The sequence below is a fragment of the Nerophis ophidion genome, unplaced genomic scaffold, assembly GCF_033978795.1.
Source record: "Nerophis ophidion isolate RoL-2023_Sa unplaced genomic scaffold, RoL_Noph_v1.0 HiC_scaffold_61, whole genome shotgun sequence".
NCBI classification, from domain to species: domain Eukaryota; kingdom Metazoa; phylum Chordata; class Actinopteri; order Syngnathiformes; family Syngnathidae; genus Nerophis; species Nerophis ophidion.
In genome coordinates this window covers 113184-138788 of record NW_026906983.1, presented here as the reverse complement: position 1 = coordinate 138788, position 25605 = coordinate 113184, and the positions used below count along the sequence as shown (strand labels likewise).

General features: G+C 42.0%; 1 protein-coding gene across 3 annotated transcripts; it reads left to right on the top strand.

Annotated features, from left to right (window-relative positions):
• Positions 1-408: 408 nt before the first annotated feature.
• On the top strand, positions 409-24531 carry LOC133547096 (gastrula zinc finger protein XlCGF17.1-like). 3 transcript variants are annotated; one of them, XM_061892921.1, is made up of 3 exons: positions 409-556; positions 16282-16394; positions 22059-24531. In XM_061892921.1, the coding sequence occupies exon 3, from the start codon at positions 22613-22615 to the stop codon at positions 23513-23515; it is 903 nt and encodes a 300-aa protein (XP_061748905.1). In that variant the 5' UTR covers positions 409-556; positions 16282-16394; positions 22059-22612; the 3' UTR covers positions 23516-24531. The 3 variants fall into 3 exon arrangements, with proteins under 3 accessions (XP_061748905.1, XP_061748904.1, XP_061748906.1); XM_061892922.1 differs by lacking the exon at positions 409-556 and adding an exon at positions 15980-16016; XM_061892920.1 differs by lacking the exon at positions 409-556 and having other exon boundaries at positions 15943-16394.
• The last annotated feature ends 1074 nt before the right edge of the window (positions 24532-25605 follow it).

The following is a 25605-nucleotide window of genomic DNA, read 5'->3' as shown; positions in this document are numbered from 1 at the left end:
TGTTGCAGAAGTATTTCAGTTCCATATTTTTTTTGTTCAACAATCTTTAGTTATTCTCCGGTGTGGACAACTCAAAAGTGACTTTTTTCCTCAAATCCTCAGTGCTTTGTATGTATGTGTGTGTGTGTGTGTGTGTGTGTGTGTGCGTGTGTGTGTGCGTGTGTGTGTGTGTGTGTGTGTGTGTGTGTGTGTGTGTGTGTGTGTGTGTGTGTCTGTGTGTGTGTGTGTGTGTGTTCTGGCAATGCTTACTTATGGGGGACGTCGTTCTGTTTACAAAGTCACTTTAAATAATAGTCAAATCCATTCTGAAAATGCCTAAGTGACTTTTAAGCTTTTTTCCCCCCATAAACCATGTTTAGTTTTTAGTTTGAGTGTGAGACATTTGCACAGCAGCCCCCTCATAGGGCTGTAGCTGGTACTGCACTCGCTGTTGGGCTCATATCCCTCCCCTGATTACCAATGGACTACACCTGGTCCCCAAACTGAAGGAGGTTCCTCTGCAGTGCAGGACATGTCGGCTGACTCAACACCAAAATAAGCTGTTTAAACCAAAAAGGTAAGCACATCTTTCTTATAAATGGAGGTTGTTGACTATCATTTGTGCAAGAGCAATGTGTTCATAAGCAAGTTAAGCCAAGAAATGAGGTAAGGTAGTTACGTCTTGTGAGGTAGCATAGCATTGCTCCTAGAAAGCTTTTGAATCACGTTATGTTGCTTTTTTTTGGCATTTGGACTGGAAATTATATATTTTACTACAAAGAATTAAAGATGTATGTTTTGGTAGCGAACCTTTTCCAACGGGTGGGCTTTTTGTTGCTTTTTTTGGCATTTGGACTGGTTTATAGTCAAAGTAGCTCTAATTTAATGTTAATTGGTTGTCTAAAAGGACCTCTAAGAAGTTTTATGTATAGTTATGATGGACATTGGAGATGAAGTATATTTTTAAAAATATACTTTTTTGTTGATTTTAGCGCTGCTTTCGATACTGTCAATCATAATATTTTATTAGAGGGTATCAAAACACGTATTGGTATGTCAGACTTGTAGAACAGGAGGGCCTTATCCGGCCCGTGGGACCTATGTTTGACAGCCCTGATCTCGGCCCTTTGTGTCCTCAAAGAGAGTTGGCTCACAGGTTGCTGCACAACAGCCATCTTGGCTTGGTTGACCACCACCTTTTTCACTTCCCGGGAAAAAAATGTCAAGTTAAAGTACCCGTGATTTAACCCCCAACTCCAACCCTTGATGCTGCAAGCCTAGCAGGGAGGTAATGGGTTCCATTTTTATAGTCCTTGGTATGACTCGGCCGGGGTTTGAACTCACAACCTACTGATCTCAGGGCAGACACTCTAACCACTAATCCACTGAGTAGTGAAGAAGTCATGTAGTATGTAACTGAGTTCAAGTAGAAACTTCTTCCCTCATGTCATGTTAATATCCATTCTTCCATTTTCTGCCACTTATTGCCTTTGGGGTCGCTGGTGCCTATCTCAGCTACAATCGGGCGGAAGGCGGGGTACACCCTGGACAGGTGGCCAACACAGATAGACAGACAACATTCACACTCACATTCACACACTAGGGACTATTTAGTGTTGCCAATCAACCTATCCCCAATACAATATTTTTATTGAGCAAAATATCATTTTTCATTGAAAACAAAGCTCCAGGTATAAATATCAAAGCCATTCATACATTCTAATCTTGCAACTTGCAACTTTTATTTTTAAATTCATGCAGAGGCTTTCAACACAATGATGTTTATGTCAAATAGAAAATAGATGAATCACTCATTTTAAAAAGGTGTCATCTCCCAATTGTTCTGGACTTTTCCCACTGTTATAAAACACAAAACATATCTAAAAGAAACAATCTTGTTTCTACAGGATAATCATCATGAAGACAATGTCAAATAAAATTAACAAATCAAGAGTGTCATCCAATAATTTAGTGAGCATTCTACAAGCTGTTGATTCTACTCAGTGGCCTAGTGGTTAGAGTGTCCGCCCTGAGATGGGTAGGTTGGGAGTTCAAACCCCGGCCAAGTCATACCAAAGACTATAAAAAGATGGTAGCCATGACCTCCCTGCTTGGCACTCAGCATCAAGGGTTGGAATTGGGGGTTAAATCAGCATAAATGATTCCCGGGCGCGGAACTGCTGCTGCTCACTGCTCCCCTCACTTCCCAGGGGGTGAACAAGGGGATGGGTCAAATGCAGAGGACACATTTCGCCACACCTAGTGTGTGTGTGTGACAATCATTGCTACTTTAACTATAACTTTAACTTTACGTGACATAAGGTGAAAAGATGTCCACAAACCTGCTCTGTGTAGCACAACTTGAGGTTTGAAAACAGCGTCCAGTAGTTCTTGTAGACGTTTGTTCTCCTCCTTTGTCCTAGAAAGTTCCTCCTGGTACTCTGCTACGGTTCTTTCCAACACTCCAAATATTTCTTCAACAGTAAGATTGAGTCGCTGCTCCATCAACCTTCTCACCTTTTGGAATTCCCACATTTTTTCCTGCCTTATTTCTTGGCTCATGTTTTACATGTAAAAAGCTGATTCTAAAAGTAAGTAATTAGTTTGAGTGCAAAAAGAGATGAGATGTTAGCATTTGAGGCTCCCAACACGGAGTGATGGGTGCTTGGCGAAGGATCGGCCTTTAAAAGATGCTGCTCTTTGAAGTAGCAGCTCTTTGACATGAAAGAAGCTTTGAGCAATTCTTCCTTGAGTTGAAGGGCAGCTTGCAGCAATGACATGAAAGGTGCATACTGCCACCTACTGCAGCGGAGTATGTCACATATATTCATGTACTTACACTGTCAAAACTAATACTGGATGATAATAATATATATAATACTGCCACCTACTGCAGCGGAGTATGTCACATATATTCATGTACTCACACTGTCAAAACTAATACTGGATGATAATAATATATATAATACTGCCACCTACTGCAGTGGAGTATGTCACATATATTCATGTACTTACACTGTCAAAACTAATACTGGATGATAATAATATATATAATACTGCCACCTACTGCAGCGGAGTATGTCACATATATTCATGTACTCACACTGTCAAAACTAATACTGGATGATAATAATATATATAATACTGCCACCTACTGCAGCGGAGTATGTCACATATATTCATGTACTTACACTGTCAAAACTAATACTGGATGATAATAATATATATAATACTGCCACCTACTGCAGTGGAGTATGTCACATATATTCATGTACTTACACTGTCAAAACTAATACTGGATGATAATAATATAATACTGCCACCTACTGCAGCGGAGTATGTCACATATATTCATGTACTTACACTGTCAAAACTAATACTGGATGATAATAATATATATAATACTGCCACCTACTGCAGCGGAGTATGTCACATATATTCATGTACTTACACTGTCAAAACTAATACTGGATGATAATAATATATATAATACTGCCACCTACTGCAGCGGAGTATGTCACATATATTCATGTACTTACACTGTCAAAACTAATACTGGATGATAATAATATATATAATACTGCCACCTACTGCAGCGGAGTATGTCACATATATTCATGTACTTACACTGTCAAAACTAATACTGGATGATAATAATATATATAATACTGCCACCTACTGCAGCGGAGTATGTCACATATATTCATGTACTTACACTGTCAAAACCAGTACTGGATGATAATAATATATAATACTGCCACCTACTGCAGCGGAGTATGTCACATATATTCATGTACTTACACTGTCAAAACTAATACTGGATGATAATAATATATATAATACTGCCACCTACTGCAGCGGAGTATGTCACATATATTCATGTACTTACACTGTCAAAACTAATACTGGATGATAATAATATATATAATACTGCCACCTACTGCAGCGGAGTATGTCACATATATTCATGTACTTACTGTTGGGATGTCGCATGGCTGCAGTTGTGTGTCCCCGAGTATGCAAGAATCCAGGAGAGTTGCGTGGAGGTAAGATGAATTTAATACACAAAAGAAAATAACAAAAGCAAACATAAAGCAGTCGTGCAGATAAACGTTCTCAACATAATATTATCATCGAGCACTGAGGAGTGCTCGAGTGAAACATAAATAGACACTAGTGTGATTGACAGCAGGTGTGAACCGCTGCCAATCAACGAAAAGAGAAAAATAGTGCTCCGTGAATAAAAACAGGAAATACAACAAAATAAGAGCACTGAACCGGAAGTAAATACAAAAACACAAAAAACTAACAGAAATGAAGTGACACATCGTTACAGGACCTCCCCCTCAAGGAACAGATACCAGATGTTCCCTGGGAAAGAAAAAAAAATGGAAAAAAGTCCAAAATGTAAGGGAGGGTGGAGGGAGGATTTGGTGGAGGGTTGCCAAACCTCGTGTCCCCGCAGCCAGCGAGGGAAAGTCAGGTGGCGGCGCCGCGTAGAGCGCCGCTGGAACTGGCGAGGCGGGCGGCCAGGGAACGGCCAAATCACTGGCCGAAAAAGAGGAGAGTGCGCAGGGCACGGCCACATCCACGGCCGACGTAGAAGCGGGCGCGCTGAAGCAGGCCGGGAAGCAGAAGACGTAACCGGCGGCGTGGAAACCGCAGGCGTCATCAACGGCGTGGAAGTGGCAGATGTCATCGGCGGCGTGAAAGCGGCGGATGTCATCGGCGGCGTGAAAACGGCGGACGTCATCGGCGGCGTGAAAGCGGCAGACGTCATCGGCGGCGTGAAAGCGGCAGACGTCATCGGCGGCGTGAAAACGGCAGACGTCATCGGCGGCGTGAAAGCGGCAGACGTCATCGGCGGCCTGAAAGCGGCAGACGTCATCGGCGGCGTGAAAGCGGCAGACGTCATCGGCGGCGTGAAAGCGGCAGACGTCATCGGCGGCGTGAAAGCGGCAGACGTCATCGGCGGCGTGAAAGCGGCAGACGTCATCGGCGGCGTGAAAGCGGCAGACGTCATCGGCGGCGTGAAAGCGGCAGACGTCATCGGCGGTGTTGAAGCGGCAGGCGTCATCGGCGGCGTGAAAGCGGCAGATGACGCCGGGCGAGGAGCAGCAAATGCTGGCCGAGGAATAGCGGATGCCGGCGGTGACGAAGCCCGGCGTGGTGCTGCTCTTGGCGGCGTTGGGGCTCGGCGTGGAGCCGGCGTTGGGGCTCGGCGTGGAGCCGGCGTTGGGGCTCGGCGTGGAGCCGGCGTTGGGGCTCGGCGTGGAGCCGGCGTTGGGGCTCGGCGTGGAGCCGGCGTAGGGGCTAGGCGTGGAGCCGGCGTAGGGGCTAGGCGTGGAGCCGGCGTAGGGGCTAGGCGTGGAGCCGGCGTAGGGGCTAGGCGTGGAGCCGGCGTTGGGGCTGTGCGAAAACCCGCCAGGCACGTAGATGTCTCCGTGGAAGGAGACGCTTGCGAAGATGACAGCGGTGTGTGCCTGGCTGCACCGCAGTGTATTGTGGGCCCCCCTCCACTAGGCGGCTGCCAGAAACCGTCCACACTTGCGGGAAGACATGCCTGCTCGTCGGCGTCCCCCGGTGCGAAAACCAGGGACGGGCGGGAGGAGGCCAGGAAGAGGGACGAAGACACGTCCCGCGCCGAGTCCCAGCAGGAGGACAAAAGTGACCTCACTGTGGGCTCCACTGGAGCTCTCGGCGATCCAAAAAAGAGAGCGGGAGCTGGCAGAAAGAGCAGCCGGGGAGCAGCCGCTGGAAGCTGCGTAGGAGCAGGGAGAAGCAGCTCAGCAGACGACGGGAAGGATGGCGGCGGCGGACGTGCCGGTCGGAGAGCCGCAGTAGGCGACGGAGCCGCAGGAGCCGCGAGACGTGAAGGAGGAGGTGGGCGCGCCGGTCGGTGAGACGTAGCCGGCAGCGTTGCCGAGAGGAAGGATGGCGGCGGAGGACGCGCCGGTCGGTGAGCCGTAGCCGGTAGCGTTGCCGCGGGAGCCGCGAGGCATGCAGGAAGTGGCGGACGTGCTGGTCGGAGAGCCGTAGTCAGCCGTCGAGCCGAGAGGAAAGATGGCGGCGGGGGACGCGCCGGTCGGAGAGCCGAAGCCGGTGGCGTTGCCGCGGGGAGAGGGTCCGCATCTGTTGGCTGGGACCGCACAAACCTGGCCTTCAAGTCCTCCAGGAATTGTGCGGTCCAGAACGTCGGCTGAGGATTGCCGACAGGGATTCTCGCGAGGACACTTTCTTCTGGCTCGATGATACTGTTGGGATGTCGCATGGCTGCAGTTGTGTGTCCCCGAGTATGCAAGAATCCAGGAGAGTTGCGTGGAGGTAAGATGAATTTAATACACAAAAGAAAATAACAAAAGCAAACATAAAGCAGTCGTGCAGATAAACGTTCTCAACATAATATTATCATCGAGCACTGAGGAGTGCTCGAGTGAAACATAAATAGACACTAGTGTGATTGACAGCAGGTGTGAACCGCTGCCAATCAACGAAAAGAGAAAAATAGTGCTCCGTGAATAAAAACAGGAAATACAACAAAATAAGAGCACTGAACCGGAAGTAAATACAAAAACACAAAAAACTAACAGAAATGAAGTGACACATCGTTACACTTACACTGTCAAAACTAATACTGGATGATAATAATATATATAATACTGCCACCTACTGCAGCGGAGTATGTCACATATATTCATGTACTTACACTGTCAAAACTAATAATGGATGATAATAATGTATATAATACTGCCACCTACTGCAGCGTAGTATGTCACATATATTCATGTACTTACACTGTCAAAACTAATACTGGATGATAATAATATATATAATACTGCCACCTACTGCAGCGGAGTATGTCACATATATTCATGTACTTACACTGTCAAAACTAATACTGGATGATAATAATATATATAATACTGCCACCTACTGCAGCGGAGTATGTCACATATATTCATGTACTCACACTGTCAAAACTAATACTGGATGATAATAATATATATAATACTGCCACCTACTGCAGCGGAGTATGTCACATATATTCATGTACTTACACTGTCAAAACTAATACTGGATGATAATAACATATATAATACTGCCACCTACTGCAGCGGAGTATGTCACATATATTCATGTACTTACACTGTCAAAACTAATACTGGATGATAATAATATATATAATACTGCCACCTACTGCAGCGGAGTATGTCACATATATTCATGTACTCACACTGTCAAAACTAATACTGGATGATAATAATATATATAATACTGCCACCTACTGCAGCGGAGTATGTCACATATATTCATGTACTTACACTGTCAAAACTAATACTGGATGATAATAATATATATAATACTGCCACCTACTGCAGCGGAGTATGTCACATATATTCATGTACTTACACTGTCAAAACTAATACTGGATGATAATAATATATATAATACTGCCACCTACTGCAGCGGAGTATGTCACATATATTCATGTACTTACACTGTCAAAACTAATACTGGATGATAATAATATATATAATACTGCCACCTACTGCAGCGGAGTATGTCACATGTATTCATGTACTCACACTGTCAAAACTAATACTGGATGATAATAATATATATAATACTGCCACCTACTGCAGCGGAGTATGTCACATATATTCATGTACTCACACTGTCAAAACTAATACTGGATGATAACAATATATATAATACTGCCACCTACTGCAGCGGAGTATGTCACATATATTCATGTACTTACACTGTCAAAACTAATACTGGATGATAATAATATATATAATACTGCCACCTACTGCAGCGGAGTATGTCACATATATTCATGTACTTACACTGTCAAAACTAATACTGGATGATAATAATATATATAATACTGCCACCTACTGCAGCGGAGTATGTCACATATATTCATGTACTCACACTGTCAAAACTAATACTGGATGATAATAATATATATAATACTGCCACCTACTGCAGCGGAGTATGTCACATATATTCATGTACTTACACTGTCAAAACTAATACTGGATGATAATAATATATATAATACTGCCACCTACTGCAGCGGAGTATGTCACATATATTCATGTACTTACACTGTCAAAACTAATACTGGATGATAATAATATATATAATACTGCCACCTACTGCAGCGGAGTATGTCACATATATTCATGTACTTACACTGTCAAAACTAATACTGGATGATAATAATATATATAATACTGCCACCTACTGCAGCGGAGTATGTCACATATATTCATGTACTCACACTGTCAAAACTAATACTGGATGACATTAAAAGCAATGCTTTGTCCTGACTTACTTTCTGTGGAATTGTAAGTCCATCAAAACAAATGAGCAGTCATTTTGGGCTTAACTTTACATTTCAATCACTCTTTCTGAGCTGCCCTAACTTAGAGAAATATCACTTTAGACGTTTAGAAAAAAGTTTATTAAAAGCGATTATGGGGTGCCGGATGTAAAAGTTCAGTCTAACTTTTGTAGCAGATATATTTCTCACATTTCACTCACCTTTCTCACATTTAACTAATTTTCATCACATTTAAATGTAGACTCTAAATATTATATCTAAATGTTCAATATAAATCTTAATCACAATTTAAATCTTAAATATTAATCTATATGTTAAGGGAATAAGCTATAGAAAATGGATGGATGGATGTTAAATCCAAACCTAAATCTTAACCTAAATGTTAAATCTAAATCTAAATGTTAAATCTAAACCTAAATCTTAAATCTACAAACCCCGTTTCCATATGAGTTGGGAAATTGTGTTAGATGTGAATATAAACGGAATACATCCATCCATCCATCCATTTTCTACCGCTTATTCCCTTTCGGGGTCGCGGGGGGCGCTAGCGCCTATCTCAGCTACAATCCGGCGGAAGGCAGGGTACACCCTGGACAAGTCGCCACCTCATCGCAGGGCTAACACAGATAGACAGACAACATTCACACTCACATTCACACACTAGGGACCATTTAGTGTTGCCAATCAACCTATCCCCAGGTGCATGTCTTTGGAAGTGGGAGGAAGCCGGAGTACCCGGAGGGAACCCACGCATTCATGGGGAGAACATGCAAACTCCACACAGAAAGATCCCAAGCCTGGATTTGAACCCAGGACTGCAGGAACTTCGTATTGTGAGGCAGACGCACTAACCCCTCTGCTGATTTGCAAATCATTTCCAACCCATATTCAGTTGAATGCACTACAAAGATAACATATTTGATGTTCAAACTCATAAACTTTTTTCTTTTTTTGCAAATAATTAAATTTGAATTTCATGGCTGCAACACGTGCCAAAGTAGTTGGGAAAGGGCATGTTCACCACTGTGTTACATCACCTTTTCTTTTAACACTCAACAAACATTTGGGAACCGAAGAAACTAATTTGAAGCTTTGAAAGTGTAATTCTTTCCCATTTTTGTTTTATGTAGAGCTTCAGTCCTTCAACAGTCCGGGGTCTCTGCTGTCGTATTTTAGGCTTCATAATGTGCCACAAATTTTCCATGGGAGACAGGTCTGGACTGTAGGCTGGCCAGGAAAGTACCCGCACTCTTTTTTTAAAGTTAAAGTACCAATAACTGTCACACACATACTGGATGTGGCGAAAGTATTCTCTGCATTTGACCCATCACCCTTGATCACCCCCTGGGAGGTGAGGAGAGCAGTGGGCAGCAGCGGTGCCGCGCCCGGGAATCATTTATGGTGATTTAACCCCCAATTCCAACCCTTAATGCTGAGTGCCAAGCAGGGAGGTAACCGGTCCCATTTTTATAGTCTTTGATATGACTCAGCCGGGGTTTGAACTCACGACCTACCCATCTCAGGGCGAACACTCTAACCTCTAGGCCACTGAGTAGCCACACTGTTGTAACATGTGCTGAATGTGGCTTGGTATTGTCTTGCTGAAATAAGAAGGGGCGTCCATGAAAAAGACGGCGCTTAAATGGCAGCATATGTTCTGAAACCTGTATGTACCGTTCAATATTAATGGTGCCTTCACAGATGTGTAAGTTACCCATGTCTTTGGCACTAATGCACCCCCATACCTTCACAGATGCTGGCTTTTCAACTTTGCGTCGATAACCGTCTGGATGGTTCGCTTCCCTTTTGGTCCGGATGACACGATGTTGAATATTTCCGAAAACAATTTGAAATGTGGACTTATCAGACCACAGAACACTTTTCCACTCTGCATCAGTCCATCTTAGATGATCTCAGGCCCAGAGAAGCTGGTGGCATTTCTGGATGTTGTTGATAAATGGCTTTTGCTTTGCATAGTAGAGCTTTAACTTGCACTTACAGATGTAGCGACAAACTGTGTTTAGTGACAGTGGTTTTCTGAAGTGTTCCTGAGCACATGTGGTGATATCCTTTAGAGATTGATGTCGGTTTTTGATACAGTGCCGTCTGAGGGATGGAAGGTCACGGTCATTCAATGTTGGTTTCCGGCCATGCCGCTTACGTGGAGTGATTTCTCCAGATTTTCTGAATCTTTAGATGATATTATGGAGCGTAGATGTTGAAATCCCTAAATTCCTTGCAATTGCACTTAGAGAAAGGTTGTTCTTAAACTGTTTGACTATTTGCTCACGCAGTTGTGGACAAAGGGGTGTACCTCGCCCATCCTTTCTTGTGAAAGACTGAGCATTTTTCGGGAAGCTGTTTTTATACCCAATCATGGCACCCACCTGTTCCCAATTAGCCTGCACACCTGTGGGATGTTCCAAATAAGTGTTTGATAGACAGACAGACAGATAGATAGTACTTTATTTATTCCTTCAGGAGAGTTCCTTCAGGATAATTAACATTTTCAGCTCAATCCCATTCAAGATCAAACATTACAGGGAGACAGAACAGGATCGCTGACGGGTCTGCCGACTTCCGGCGCCCTTACAAAAAAGGTGAGATACAGGTAAACAATTGGGGGGGAATGGGGGAAAAAAAAAAAGATTAAAATAAAAAAAAAAAATGGGTCTAAGCCTGGGCCTCTGGAGAGGGGGTCCAGACTGAGGCCAAGGGGGAAAAAACAACGCATAACCATAGCACACATAGTAGACATCCCTCTTACATGTGGAGGGAAACATCAAACATCAAAGAACACAAAGGAAATGAAAGACATTAAAGCAGCGGAGCTGATACAACCAGACACTTCTACATACATACATAAATAAAAAGTATTGTGATGAGCGTTCCTCAACTTTATCAGTATCTATTGGGGACGGCGTGGTGCAGTGGGAGAGTGGCCGTGCGCAAACCGAGGGTCACTGGTTCAAATCCCACCTAGTACCAACCTCGTCCCGTCCGTTGTGTCCTGAGCAAGACACGTCACCCTTGCTCCTGATGGGTGCTGGTTGGCGCCTTGCATGGCAGCTCCCTCCATCAGTGTGTGAATGTGTGTGTGAATGGGTAAATGTGGAAGTAGTGTCAAAGCGCTTTGAGTACCTTGAAGGTAGAAAAGCGCTATACAAGTACAACCCATTTATCATTTATTTATTTATTGCCACCTTTCCCAACTTCTTTGTCACGTGTTGCTGGCATCAAATTCTAAAGTTAATGATTATTTGCAAAAAAATAAAGTTTATCAGTTTGAACATCAAATATGTTGTCTTTGTAGCAAATTCAACTGAATATGGGTTGAAAATGATTTTCAAATCATTGTATTCTGTTTGCATTTACATCTAACACAATTTCCCAACTCATATGGAAACGGGGTTTGTAAACGTGAGCGCTAAATGTTAAAACTAAACCTAAATCTTGAATCCAAACATACATCTTAAAACTAAATTATCTAAATGTCAGTGCTAAATATTCGATCTAAGTCTGAATGTTGAATCTAAATCTTGAATCTACATCTCTATCTAAATGAGAGCGCTTCATGTTAAATCTAAACATAAATCTTAAATCTGAATGTAAATCCATTCATCCATCCAAGGCGGGGTACACCCTGGACAAGTCGCTACCTCATCACAGCTGAATCTAAATCTGAGCGCTAAATGTTAAAACTAATCTCTAACCACTAGGCCACCTACTTAGTGGCCTAGTGGTTAGAGTGTCCGCCCTGAGATGGGTAGGTTGGGAGTTCAAACCCCGGCCGAGTCATACCAAAGACTATAAAAATGGGAACCATTACCTCCCTGCTTGGCACTCAGCATCAAAGGTTAGAATTGGGGGTTAAATCACCATAAATGATTCCCGGGCGTGGCACCGCTGCTGCCCACTGCTCCCCTCACTTCCCAGGGGGTGAACAAGGGGATGGGTCAAATGCAGAGGACACATTTCACCACACCTAGTGTGTGTGTGACAATCATTGCTACTTTAACTTAACTTTAACTTTAACTTAAGTATTCAGCCCAAAGTTCAATAAATGGGAATAGTATACCCCGGGAAATCGAACCATCCCATTCTTTTCTCCATTTTTCTGACTCTAAAATTTATTGAATGCGTTTCTTGAAGACAAAAAATATTGTGTTCTTTTTTCCTTCAGCCACATAAATATAAGTTTTCTTTTTCTGTTGTCTGCAAGACCATTGCAATTATGACTCATTTATCCAACTTCATTATCTTTCTTATAAACCAGGGGTCGGGAACCTTTTTGGCTGAGAGAGCCAAAAATCCATCCATCCATCCATCCATTTTCTACCGCTTATTCCCTTTGGGGTCGCGGGGGGTGCTGGCGCCTATCTCAGCTACAATCCAAATATTTTTAAAATATATTTCCGTAAGAGCCATATAATATTTTTTTCAACACTGAACACAACTAAACGCGTGCATTTTTAAGTAAGACCAACATTTGTAAAGTATAACAGGTCTCTTATTTTTTGTAATAACATTGTTATTCTGAAGCTAACTGTGGAGGGGTCGTGGCATGCGGGCCTGCAGCGAAGCGGGGTGTGCCAGTACCGTAGATGGCCCACCTGGGCCTTGTTATGTAATCACCTGTCACCTGTCGCTCTGTTATACGCAGCATCCAGGAAGAGAGACGGGGTTGGGGCTGGAGCCAGAGCGCGAGCAAGAAGGAAAGAGAAAAAGACAATTGCTGGAAAGCAACTGAGAGTCTTATTTAAAAATAAAACAATATTTAAACCCTGAAACAGGCTCTCATGTCGGTGCTTGGTGGTCTGAAGAATCCCCAGGATTGCAAGCCCACATTAACCACTAATAAATAAATAACTACTTACCTTTATGTAACTTCTTCAACAGGTGCAGCAGAAAATTAATGGATGGATTAAAAATGAATGTTTTATATTTTGAACGTTATTTTTAACACTGTGATTACAAGTGGAATTATTCATTACTTATCGTGTTAAGCAATGTCAGCTCAGATTTATCCGAGAGCCAAATGCAGTCATCAAAAGAGCCACATCTGGCTCGCGAGCCATAGGTTCCCTACCCCTGTTATAAACCATGCGACCTGAGTAGATTCATGATATATTTGATTGCTTCAGATCAAGTATTATCAGTGTATTTTCTGGAGGGATGTAGTTGATGAGAGAAGTGGCAGCCAAGTATTGCTTTTGAATGGAGAATGGCTTCTGACTGGAATGGTGTGGAGGCCAAAGATTGACATGCCGAGTAGCCAGTGAGAAGGTATATTTTGGAGCTGACAAATTGTAAACAGAGGTCACAACACTGGAAGTATATTAGCCCAGGGGGCGTGGCTAAAGGATAGTTCTAGAATGTGATAGAATGTGCAGTGTGTGTGAGGAAAGGTTCTCTCAAAACTCTCCAAATCTTGCAAGCAAAAAATGATTTAGTTTAGGAGCCCCGAAGCCAAACATCAAATATTAACTCTTGAAAATGTGAATGATTGTGCCCCTCGCCCCAGATTCACGTATCGCCACCAACATCACCAGCGGCGTCTATCGTGACAGGAGGAACGTAAAAGTCTCAAGAAGCCATATTTGAAAGCCAAAAGGAAGTCGGCCATTTTGGTTTCCATCAGCCATGTTGAAGGCAAAAAGGGGTGGTACTTGAACAAACTCCTCCTCGGGACTTTGACCAAACTTTGACCTGATGGCTCGCCACACAACTTTACACATTTATAACTCGGCTCCACAAACTGAGATTGTACTCAGAGTTGGTACAAATGATGATGATGACACCCTGTCGTGCAGAATGGGTCAGTACCTGTTGGTACCCATTGGTGGTGGGCGGAGCCTGGCGGCCAAAACTGCCCCTCGCCATCAACCATCAAATTGTCTTTACTTCTCTTTAGATGATGGGATCTCATTGCAAACTGATATGAGACCTTTAATTCGGGGTCTGATCATGACTAGTCATTGATATCGACACCAACATCGCCCCCTTGTGGTGGAAAATTTTAACAGTCATAACTTCCTTCCACATTCTCCAATCTTCCTGATTTATTTTATGGTGGGTTAAGATCATCGTCATTCTACATCCTGTACGCAAATACAAAATGACTTTTTCATACTTGGCACATTTTCTAACATAATCTTGTTAATATGCTCAATAAGGTTCTATTCAAATGTAATACAAGTAATACGTAAGACTTTATTTGCACACTTAAGTAGATAAGTTTCCAGGTGAAAAAGATGCCACCTCACTAAAAAGATTAATTGTTTAACTATTTATTTTCCATGCATTAATTTAGATCCAGAACACACATTGTCTGCGATGAGGTGGCGACTTGTCCAGGGTGTACCCCGCCTTCCGCCCGATTGCAGCTGAGATAGGCGACAGCGCCCCCCGCGACCCCAAAAGGGAATAAGCGGTAGAAAATGGATGGATGGATGGAACACACATTGTTATATATCTTATTATATTATAATCATTACTATAATTGAATGTAAGTTTGTGTAAAATATTTTCACACAACAAAGTGTGAATACATGTTGTAAAGTGTGGGGTTGAGTTATAATTGATATAATACAATTAGGTATGGCAAATGCATTTTGTTTACTTGCCAACTATTCAAATTATATTTAATATACATATTTGTATAATGTCATGTAATATGACTTCAACATTATTTATGTTAATATAAGAGTTTATTTGCTAGCCAGTTCTACTTGTGATTATTTATTTTATTTTCTTATTGAACAATTAAACATACATAAACAATGTTTGGACACATTAAGGTACTTTCAATACAATATGAGTCAGTGTTTTCAGTATTTTACTCAGCAATATAAAAAACATCACATTAAATCCAATCCTCTTACAAACAAAACCCGTTAAAGAAAGTAAAAGTAAATATGAGAGACCATTCCAATAAGATTAAAATAAAATGTATATAATTAAATGATAAACTTGTGCTTAAATGTGCTTATTTAAAACGACGTAATATATTCCAATAAATGTAATAATGTAAGTGTTTTCTATTTTATACAAATCTTCTAAGACTGAATGAATAAATTGAAATCATTAACACAATGTGAGGATTTGGATTTCACTTTAAGAGACTTTTGTGTATGAGAGCAAATGTTTCACACTTTTTAAAAATGGATATAAATTCACGACACGATCGATCCACGCATGCGTGAATTACGTCACTTCCTGTACGTTTTTACGACGGAGGTCCTGCGTCGTCACTTTCTGTCATATTTCAATGTTTTATTAATTTTTCGTATGAAATGGATTAGGAGTAAAAGGGCACAACAATAAAAACACGTGGAAGGGTAAATTTAAAAAAATCAGGCAGTAATATCGCTACAATTTCTAGCACTTTCACTCTTGTCATTGCAATGAATGTCGCACGGGGGCGCCACTGAACCCCAACATTAAAGCTTTGTTTGATATACTTTGAATTTATTTTTGAAAAACAAGACACTCGTTTATATCACATTGTTATTCAAATAAATATTACGTAAAAGAAAAGCATGGTAACAGTGACAGCAAGCAATATCTTATATAGAGCTACCTCTTCGTCCGCTCAGCTGTGACGTCATTCCCAGCTTCCGGTGTAAACGGAAGACAGCAGAACAGGAGGAGAAGGAGAAAGAAGTGTGCAGGACGCTAATAAGTCAGTTTTATTATTTGTTATCCAGTTTATAATATTTACGTCGTATAAAATACATATGTGATTCTTTCTTTAAGGATAAAGTGGTCTCGATGCGCTAGAAGCACTGTGCCGCTTCTCGTGCTATCTTTGCTTGTTAGTTAGCTTAGCTCGCTAGTTAGCTTAGCTTGTTAGCTGCTAACAGAAGACACAGAAGTTATCAACACATCGCTAAGTAGAGATCAAGTGTGAGAGTAAAGTGTTGTGATTGTGTGAAAATGTGCCAAAGAACCATAGCAAAGTATGAGGAGGAACTTTGTCCAACAAAAGAGGAGAAGGAGCGACAACATCAACTACTGGACGCTGTTTTCAAGAAACATCAAGTTGTGTTACACAGAACAGGTTTGTTTACTTCTTACTCTCACATCTTTACTAACTTTATATTTGATGAATAACACTATGCTTAATATATTGTGTATAAGAAGTTGTGTTGTCTTGTGAGGATGATGCATTCCGTCTGCTACTTGCAACGTGGTCTTGCAACCACGTGGTTGTCTGTGTTCTGTGGAATGTAACTACTAAAGATGAGTTACATATCCCAGTCCATTTGTACAATAAACTGTCAGTGGTGGAACAAGTCAGAGATGTGCTGTGGACGAGCTCCATGACATGGCCCCTAAACCCAAATAATAAAGCTAATTCTACCATCATTTTATAACACACACATGCCTCTCTGGGTTTATCACCAACAATCTCTAAGCAGGTTTTAAAGGGGAACATTATCAGCAGACCTATGTAAGCGTCAATATATACCTTGATGGTGCAGAAAAAAGACCATATATTTTTTTAACCGATTTCCGAACTTTAAATGGGTGAATTTTGGCGAATTAAACGCCTTTCTGTGTATTGCTCTGGTGGCGATGATGTCAGAACTTGACGTCACCGAGGTAATACAGCCGCCATTTTCATTTTCAACACATTACACACACGGGTCCCAACTCTGTTACTTTCAGTTTTTTCAGCTATTTTTTGGAACCTTGGAGACATCATGCCTCGACGGTGTGTTGTCGGAGGGTGTAACAACACTAATAGGGAGGGATTCAAGTTGCACCGAAGATGCGAAAGTGGCAAGAAATCTGCCGCCAGACCCCCATTGAATGTGCCGGAGTGTCTGCACATTTTACCGGCGATGCTAACGCAGCTAATCGGCCATGCTATGGCTATGAATAGCGTTAATAGCTATTCGCTCAATAGCTTCAGTTTCTTCTTCAATACTTTCATACTCCAACCGTCCTTTTCAATACATGCGTAATCTGTTGAATCGCTTAAGCCGCTGAAATCCGAATCTGAATCCGAGCTAATGTCGCTATATCTTGCTGTGCTATTCGCCACTGTTTGTTTGTATTGGCAGCACTGTATGACGTCACAGGAAAATGGACCGTATCTTGGCAGGTAGTGGAAAAAAGGCACTTTAAAGCTTTTTTTAGGGATATTTCGGGACCGGTAAATTTTGAAAAATACTTCAAAAAATACAACAAGCCACTGGGAACTGATTTTTATTGTTTTTAACCCTTTTGAAATTGTGATAATGTTCCCCTTTAAAAAGTTTGTCAGCCATTTTTCCTTAAATTTGCATTTTCCCAAAATGTATTTATTTTCTCACTTTCACCACAGCATCAACCCGTTCACAGGATGTAGAGAAATTATCAAAGGGGATCTGATTTGTTTTATTTTGCCTGTCATTCACAATCCATATGTAAGACAATAACATGTTTTTATTTTGTATGCATTCTAAGTCCTAAACAAACGTTAGCAAAATCTTGACCATCCTAATTTTACCATTTGAGTCAATGAGAGCGCCTCTATTCTGCTCACTAATAAGAATTAGTTGAGCAATATAATATACCCACAAGTCATTTTTTTAATCGCTATCTCTTTAAAACATGCTGTAAAAATGCATATTCTCTGGAAATATGCCCCATAATAGCCACAAACTGGAGGATACATTTTTAATTTGGATACAATTTAAATAAATAGTGTAATGGTTTTATGGAATTTTCCAGGGTGTACCCCACCTTCTGCCCCCCTGTGAGTCCAAAAGGGACAAGCGGTAGAAAATGGATGGATGGGTGGGAAAAGGCACATCATCGACAGGCCTCAACATTTTACTTTTTAAGGTCAAGACAAGTGTTGCCTTAAAGGAGGGCTCATATTTTAGGGCACCAAGGCAAATGTTATTTTCTTTCCAGTTTGTTAATTAAATGTAGAATTGCTCACATTTATTTGTGCAATAAATCTTTAGACAATTTTGACCCGTACTTTGGATCAAAGCATAATAATTGTGTAAATGCATCAATAAGTTCATTACGCTTGTTTAAGGTGCTTTTTTTTTTAAAACCTTTATTTTGTTAGCGCAGTCAGACCTATTATTGTGAAGGGGGAAGTGTGTTGCTGTTCTCAGAACGATGTGTGGAGGTGACAGTTGCGACTGCTGTCCTCTTTGTACATTATTCCAACATTGATGATGTCGTTCACAACAACACAAGCAGATGAGATGTGTTGTGCGTTTATGGATTTTCCTTGCCAGCTTTAGCTTCGTAGTTTAGTCGCTATTTCGAATGACCGCCTAAAAGGACGGGACAATTGGGTGTTTAAAGGAGGAATGAGCTGTCCAGAAAAAATTATCTTCCATCCATCCATCTTCTTCCGCTTATCCGAGGTCGGGTCTTGGGGGCAGCAGCCTAAGCAGGGAAGCCCAGACTTTCCTCTCCCAATCCACTTCGTCTAGCACTTCCCGGGGGATCCCAAAGCGTTCCCAGGCCAGCCGGGAGACATAGTCTTCCCAACGTGTCCTGGGTCTTCCCCGTGGCCTCGTACCGGTTGGACATGCCCTAAACACCTCCCTAGGGAGGCGTTCGGGTGGCATCCTGACCAGATGCCCGAACCACCTCATCTGGCTCCTCTCCATGTGGAGGAACAGCGGCTTTACTTTGAGTTCCTCCCGGATGGCAGAGCTTCTCACCCTATCTCTAAGGGAGAGACCCGCCACATGGCAGAGGAAACTCATTTGGGCCGCTTGAACCCGTGATCTTGTCCTTTCGGTCATGACCCAAAGCTCATGACCATAGGTGAGGATGGGAACGGAGATCGACCGGTAAATTGAGAGATTTGCCTTCCGGCTCGGCTCTTTCTTCACCACAACGGATCGATACAGCGTCCGCATTACTGAAGACGCCGCACCGATCCGCCTGTCGATCTCACCATCCACTCTTCCCTCACTCGTGAACAAGACTCCTAGGTACTTGAACTCCTCCACTTGGGGAAAAATCTCCTCCCCAACCCGGAGATGGCACTCCACCCTTTTCCGGACGAGAACCGTGGACTTTGACTTGGAGGTGCTGATTCCCATCCCAGTCGCTTCACACTCTGCTGCAAACCGATCCAGTGAGAGCTGAAGATCTTGGCCAGATGAAGCCATCAGGACCACATCATCTGCAAAAAGCAGAGACTTAATCCTGCTGCCACCAAACCAGATCCCCTCAACGCCCTGACTGCACCTACAAATTATATCCATAAAAGTTACGAACAGAATCGGTAACAAAGGGCAGCCTTGGCGGAGTCCAACCCTCACTGGAAACGGGTCTGACTTACTGCCGGCAATGAGGACCAAGCTCTGACACTGATCATAGTGGTAGCGGACCGCCACAATCAGACTCTCTGAGCACTCCCCACGGGACTTCCTGGGGGACACGGTCAAATGCCTTCTCCAAGCCCACAAAACACATGTAGACTGGTTGGGCAAACTCCCATGCACCCTCAAGGACCCTGCCCAGAGTATAGAGCTGGTCCACAGTTCCACGACCAGGACGAAAACCACACTGTTCCTCCTGAATCCGAGGTCCGACTATCTGGCTCAGGCTCCTATCCAGTACACCTGAATAGACTTTACCGGCAAGGCATTATTTTCCCTAACAAATGTTGCTTCTCCTAAGAATGACAACATTGCTCTTACATTTATGTCAATTTCCCTGATATTGTGCAATGAAAAGCAGATTTGGTTATATTAGCCAGTTCTGTGACACCGGAATTTATTGTTGAAATAATCCATCCATTTTCTACCGCTTATTCCCTTTTGGGGTCGCGAGGGGCGCTGGCGCCTATCTCAGCTACAATCGGGCGGAAGGCGGCATACACCCTGGAAAGTCGTTACATCATCGCAGATTGTTGAAATAATATGCCTTTTTTTTGTTGAGTTCAGTGATTATTGATTGGATTATTACTTTGGGAAGGTCAGAGAAGAAGAGTTGTAAAAATGTTCTCACAGGTCATAAAAGTCTTCCTTTCTTCAGTTTTAAAAGTCTCACTGTCTCGATGGAGATCTTCCTTTATTACCTCCTACTTCGATTGAAAGTCCAGTTTAGAAAATTGTTTTATTTTAGATATGTAATCCTCCATGTTAAAAGTGCAAGCGAGAGGAAAAAATAAACACACACTGCTCACTCTTGCTGCTTGTTGTCACTTCTTCTGCAGCCGAGTAGTCGCAAGAGGGATCACTAGCGCCCTCTACCACCAGGAGGCGGGAATCATTTAATGACTCATATTTGACACACGCAGCTACGGTATATTAATAAAACATAGCTGCTTACTGTTCTTTTTGGCGTATTCAATAGCTTGGACCTTAAATCCTACTGAATAGGTTTTAATCTTTTTCCCTTTATGCGATTTCATCCATCCATCCATTTTCTACCGCTTATTCCCTTTCGGGGTCGCGGGGGGCGCTGGCGCCTATCTCAGCTACAATCGGGCGGAAGGCAGGGTACACCCTGGACAAGTCGCCACCTCATCGCAGGGCCAACACAGATAGACAGACAACATTCACACTCACATTCACACACTAGGGACCATTTAGTGTTGCCAATCAACCTATCCCCAGGTGCATGTTTTTGGAAGTGGGAGGAAGCCGGAGTACCCGCAGGGAACCCACGCATTCACGGGGAGAACATGCAAACTCCACACAGAAAGATCTCGAGCCTGGATTTGAACCCAGGACTGCAGGAACTTCGTATTGTGAGGCAGACGCACTAACCCCTCTGCCACCATGAAACCCTTTATGCCATTTCAAATCATTGAAATCAGCATCCTCCATTTTGAAAATGATGACAGGTGAAGTGTCACTCGTGACGTGACGAGTTTGACCCGGCCGAAATTCTAGACGTGCGCTAATAAAAAATAATATTTTGCGAAACGAGTTTGACCCGGCATTAATCCTGAGCCGGCGGTAATGCTAAGCATGCGCTAATTATTTTGCGAAACGAGTTTGACCCGGCAGTAATTCTAGGCAGGCACATACTATATACCTGGCGGCAATTCAAGGGAATACGGTCTGTCTGATTCTGATTTTGATTGAATGTGTGGACTGCATGAATGATGCCTTCTCAGTTCTCACTGTAACGCAATTTGAGTGTCTGGAAACGCACTAAATTAATTTAATCCATCATTACTAATATTAATAAGGTAAACAAGTTATCTTTTGAAGGTGTAGTCAGTAATCTAAAAACTTCATCCCGGTTTAACTGTGGTGACACTATCTAAATGAAAGTAAAACAGATGTCATCTTTCTTGGCCAACATGTTGACTGTGCTCATGCTTCTTTTATAACAGACATGTCTCTAAAGATGAATGTGAAAATGACTGTAATTATTGTCCACCAGCAGGGGGAGCTCATCACTAGTACTACTGTGTGGAGGCTGGCATGTGGTACATTATTTCCTGTGTGTGTGTATGACTTATTCAGAGGGACAACAGCACACTTTCACATATGGCGTCTACCATTAAGGATTGCAGGAATGACTTTTAGGATGTTTTTATATAAATAAGGTGGATTGGATGTTGGCCTGGGAAGGCATTCCCCTGAAGGTCTTCTTCATATGTCAGCTGGAAGTACCCTGACTGCTGTGAGGGGAAACTGATGAGATTGTGAGATCATATGTTGGTGCAGGACAATGTCTCATGTGACTGAGCAAAGCTGGACTTTTATCAAGAATGTTTGTTTTTCCTGTCCCACAGACCTCGATGAAGCACATCGTCCTGGTGAGCAGGAGGAGGAACGACAGTCCCCCCATTTACACGAGGAAGAAGAGGTACCACATTCCCAACACATCAAAGAGGGAGGAGAGGAGCCACAGCCCCCCCACATTAAAGAGGAAGACGAGACGCCACAGACCCATAATGTTAAACTGACCCTTCACATTAAAGGGCAAGCGGAGGACCCACTGATCTTACACATCAAAAAGGAAGAGGAAGACCTACTGACTCCTTACTTTAAGGAGCAAGAGAACCCGCTGACCCCCTACTATAAAACGGAAGAGGAGGACCCACTAACCCCCTACGTTAAAGAGGAAGAGGAGGAGCAAGATCTGCCGCACATTAAAGAGGAAGAGGAGGACCAAGAGCCGCCGCACATTAAAGAGGAAGAGGAGGAAGAGGGCATCAGTCAGCCTAAATGGTTGGAGGAGTTCCCAGTGACTGGTGTCCCTGTGAAGAGTGAAGATGATGAGGTGAAAGGTGAAAGTGAGGAGAGGGGAGGGGGGGAGCCTCCAAGCAGCAGCTCAACACAACACATGACAACAGAAGCTGATGGAGACCACTGTGGAGGATCACAAGCAGACAAGCTCTTAGCTCCACTATCAGATAGTGAGGACACAACGTCACACTCTCCTGACACTGATGATGAAGACTCTAAAGATGATAAGACATGTCACACTGACAACACTCATTTCACATCTTCTCTCTGTCACAAAACTTTTAAATACCATTGTAGTCTGAAAAGACACATGAGAACACACACTGGAGAAAAACCTTTTTCTTGTTCACTCTGCAGTAAAGGTTTTAGACAAAGTATCAATTTGAAAGTACACATGAGAACACACACTGGTGAAAAACGTTTTTCCTGTTCAACCTGTGGTAAAGGTTTTACACAAAGTCAGAGTTTGAAAAGACATATTAGAACACACACTAGAGAAAAACCTTTTTCTTGTTCACTCTGTAGTAAAGGTTTTACACAAAGTATCAATTTGAAGGTACACATGAGAACACACACCGGTGAAAAACCTTTTTCCTGTTCAATCTGTGGTAAAGGTTTTAGAGAAAGTCAACATTTGAAAAGACACAAGAGAACACACACTGGTGAAAAACCTTTTTCCTGTTCTACCTGTGGTAAAGGTTTTGTTGAAAGTCAGAGTTTGAAAGTACACATGAGAACACACAATGGTGAAAAACCTTTTTCTTGTTCAATCTGTGGTAAAGGTTTTGCACAAAATCAGAGTTTGAAAAGACACATGAGAACACACACTGGAGAAAAACCTTTTTCCTGTTCAATCTGTGGTAAAGGCTTTGTTAAAAGTCAGGGTTTGAAAGTACACATGAGAACACACATTGGTGAAAAACCTTTCTCCTGTTCAATCTGTGGTAAATGCTTTGCACAAGGTCAACATTTGAAAAGACACATGAGAACACACTTGTGAAAAATCACATTCCTGTTCAATCTGCAACAGAAGCTTTTGTTGACGATCAAAGCTTGTAGCACACATGAGAAGACACCCAGGAGAGAAAGTGTTGAGTTGCAGTGTGTGTGGTGAAAGATTGTCTTCTAAGTACCAGTGTAAGAAACACAAGTGTGCTGGTGAGAACAGCAGCAGCAAATGAAACTGCAGGATTTGAAATAAACTGTCCAGACTTTCATTTTGACTTTCTAACAACATCAGCACATATAACATGTGTGACATTGTTGTTTGTCTAACAATCTGTTTAATATGATCTTTACATTTATAGATTAGACATTTTATATTAATGCTTTTTTCAGTCAAGTACATGTATTAATATGCAACATTGTGTACTTTTGTTAAAAAATGGACAGAACAATTTGAGTAAAAAAGTGAGAGTAAACAGTAAAATACATATTTTACATGCAATAAACATGTGTGTATGTATACACATACACACACACACTCTCTCTCTCTCTCTCTCTCTCTCTCTCTCTCTCTATATATATATATATATATATATATATATATATATATATATATATATATATACTGTATATTCATCATACAATTTTAGACCTATTTATATGAAATATTGAAGTATTACATATTTGTATTTGTAATTGTTAATAACCCCATAGATTGTCACCTTTATATGATATACATATGTACTGGTTCACATCTGAAACATCTTCTGGACCACTTCAGGAAGCATATTATTATTTACTTCATACATCATTTGAACAGTTGTCTTTTATACAATTTTAAAATATGTGTCTCTTTGAATCATTTGTTGGGTCTCTATAATCTATTTTATTCATTACCGTTATTACTCTGTATTATGATGATTGTGTTGTGATTATTTTATATGTATGTCCCCAGACCTTTATGCAATATACAAGTGAGAGAAAATGGCTGAGTTTTTGTGGAAGGATGGGGTTGTTTTTACAAACTTACATTTGTGGATAAATCAAATAAATCCAGTATTGTGTTTTAAACATTTTTTTCAATGTTTTTTTTTTCTTTTTTAACATCCCCAAAACAACATCAATATCAGTCAAAGTTTGGAGTGTCAGACAAAAGCCAATATTGTACATCATCCCACAGAGATTTACTTTTCATACATTCATAAAATAAACTGTTTATTGTGTTTCCCAGTCACAGAACCAACAAATGTTGTATCTAATTGCAAAACAACATCCAAAATATTTTAAGTGGTCAATTCCGTCTTGGAAAGAATGGAAACTTTAAGTTGTGAGTATTTTTTTGTTCCAGATAAAAAAAATAATAAGAAGAAGAAATAGTAAAGAATTAAAAAAGATGCAGTAACTAGAATATTTTGAATGAAAGCCTTTTTAAATGTTGTAATATTTTGTTTATTTGCAGGTCTTACTTAATGAAATCTTCAAATATTAACATATTTTTATCAGTCAATAAGTGCATCAGTGACCAAATGCCTTTTTCAAACCATTGCTGTACAAAGATGGATTTGTTTCTCATTTTAATATAAGAACAATTCCATAGTGGAGTATTGTGTGTGATGAAGTTGTGTTTGTAAATTAGTTTCCAGTACAACAACACTTGCTGGTAGGGATGGGTACTGTTCACTTCTAATTCCATGTTTTATGTGTTATATATGTCAATATATTGTGTGTTTGTATTTTGCCAACATGGTAGAATCACATGATAGGCAGGTTGTATCATGTTTTTCTGTCACCTGTCATGGCACACACACTGTCTGCTGTGGGAACACCAAGAGGCTCCATTGTGAGCCAAGCAGGACACGCCCCCATGCTCGTTGCGCAGACCGCGCCCACGCGCCGACACAGCAGGTGGCAATCTACCAACGACACACCTGGGACTAATGAGAGGCGACAGAATAAAGAGCTTCGTCGCTGACTGCTTCTCGTGGGAACGTAGTCCTGGTTACAGTAAGTTCTCGCGTCTCTGGCTCCCCTCTTGTGCTTTCTCTCTTGCCTGTTGTTGCCTTCCTTGTGCCTGGCCCTGATTTTGTCCTTTTGTCTTCTCCTGTTCCCACAGCCTTCGTGCCTCAGTCGTTGCCTTGCACTTCT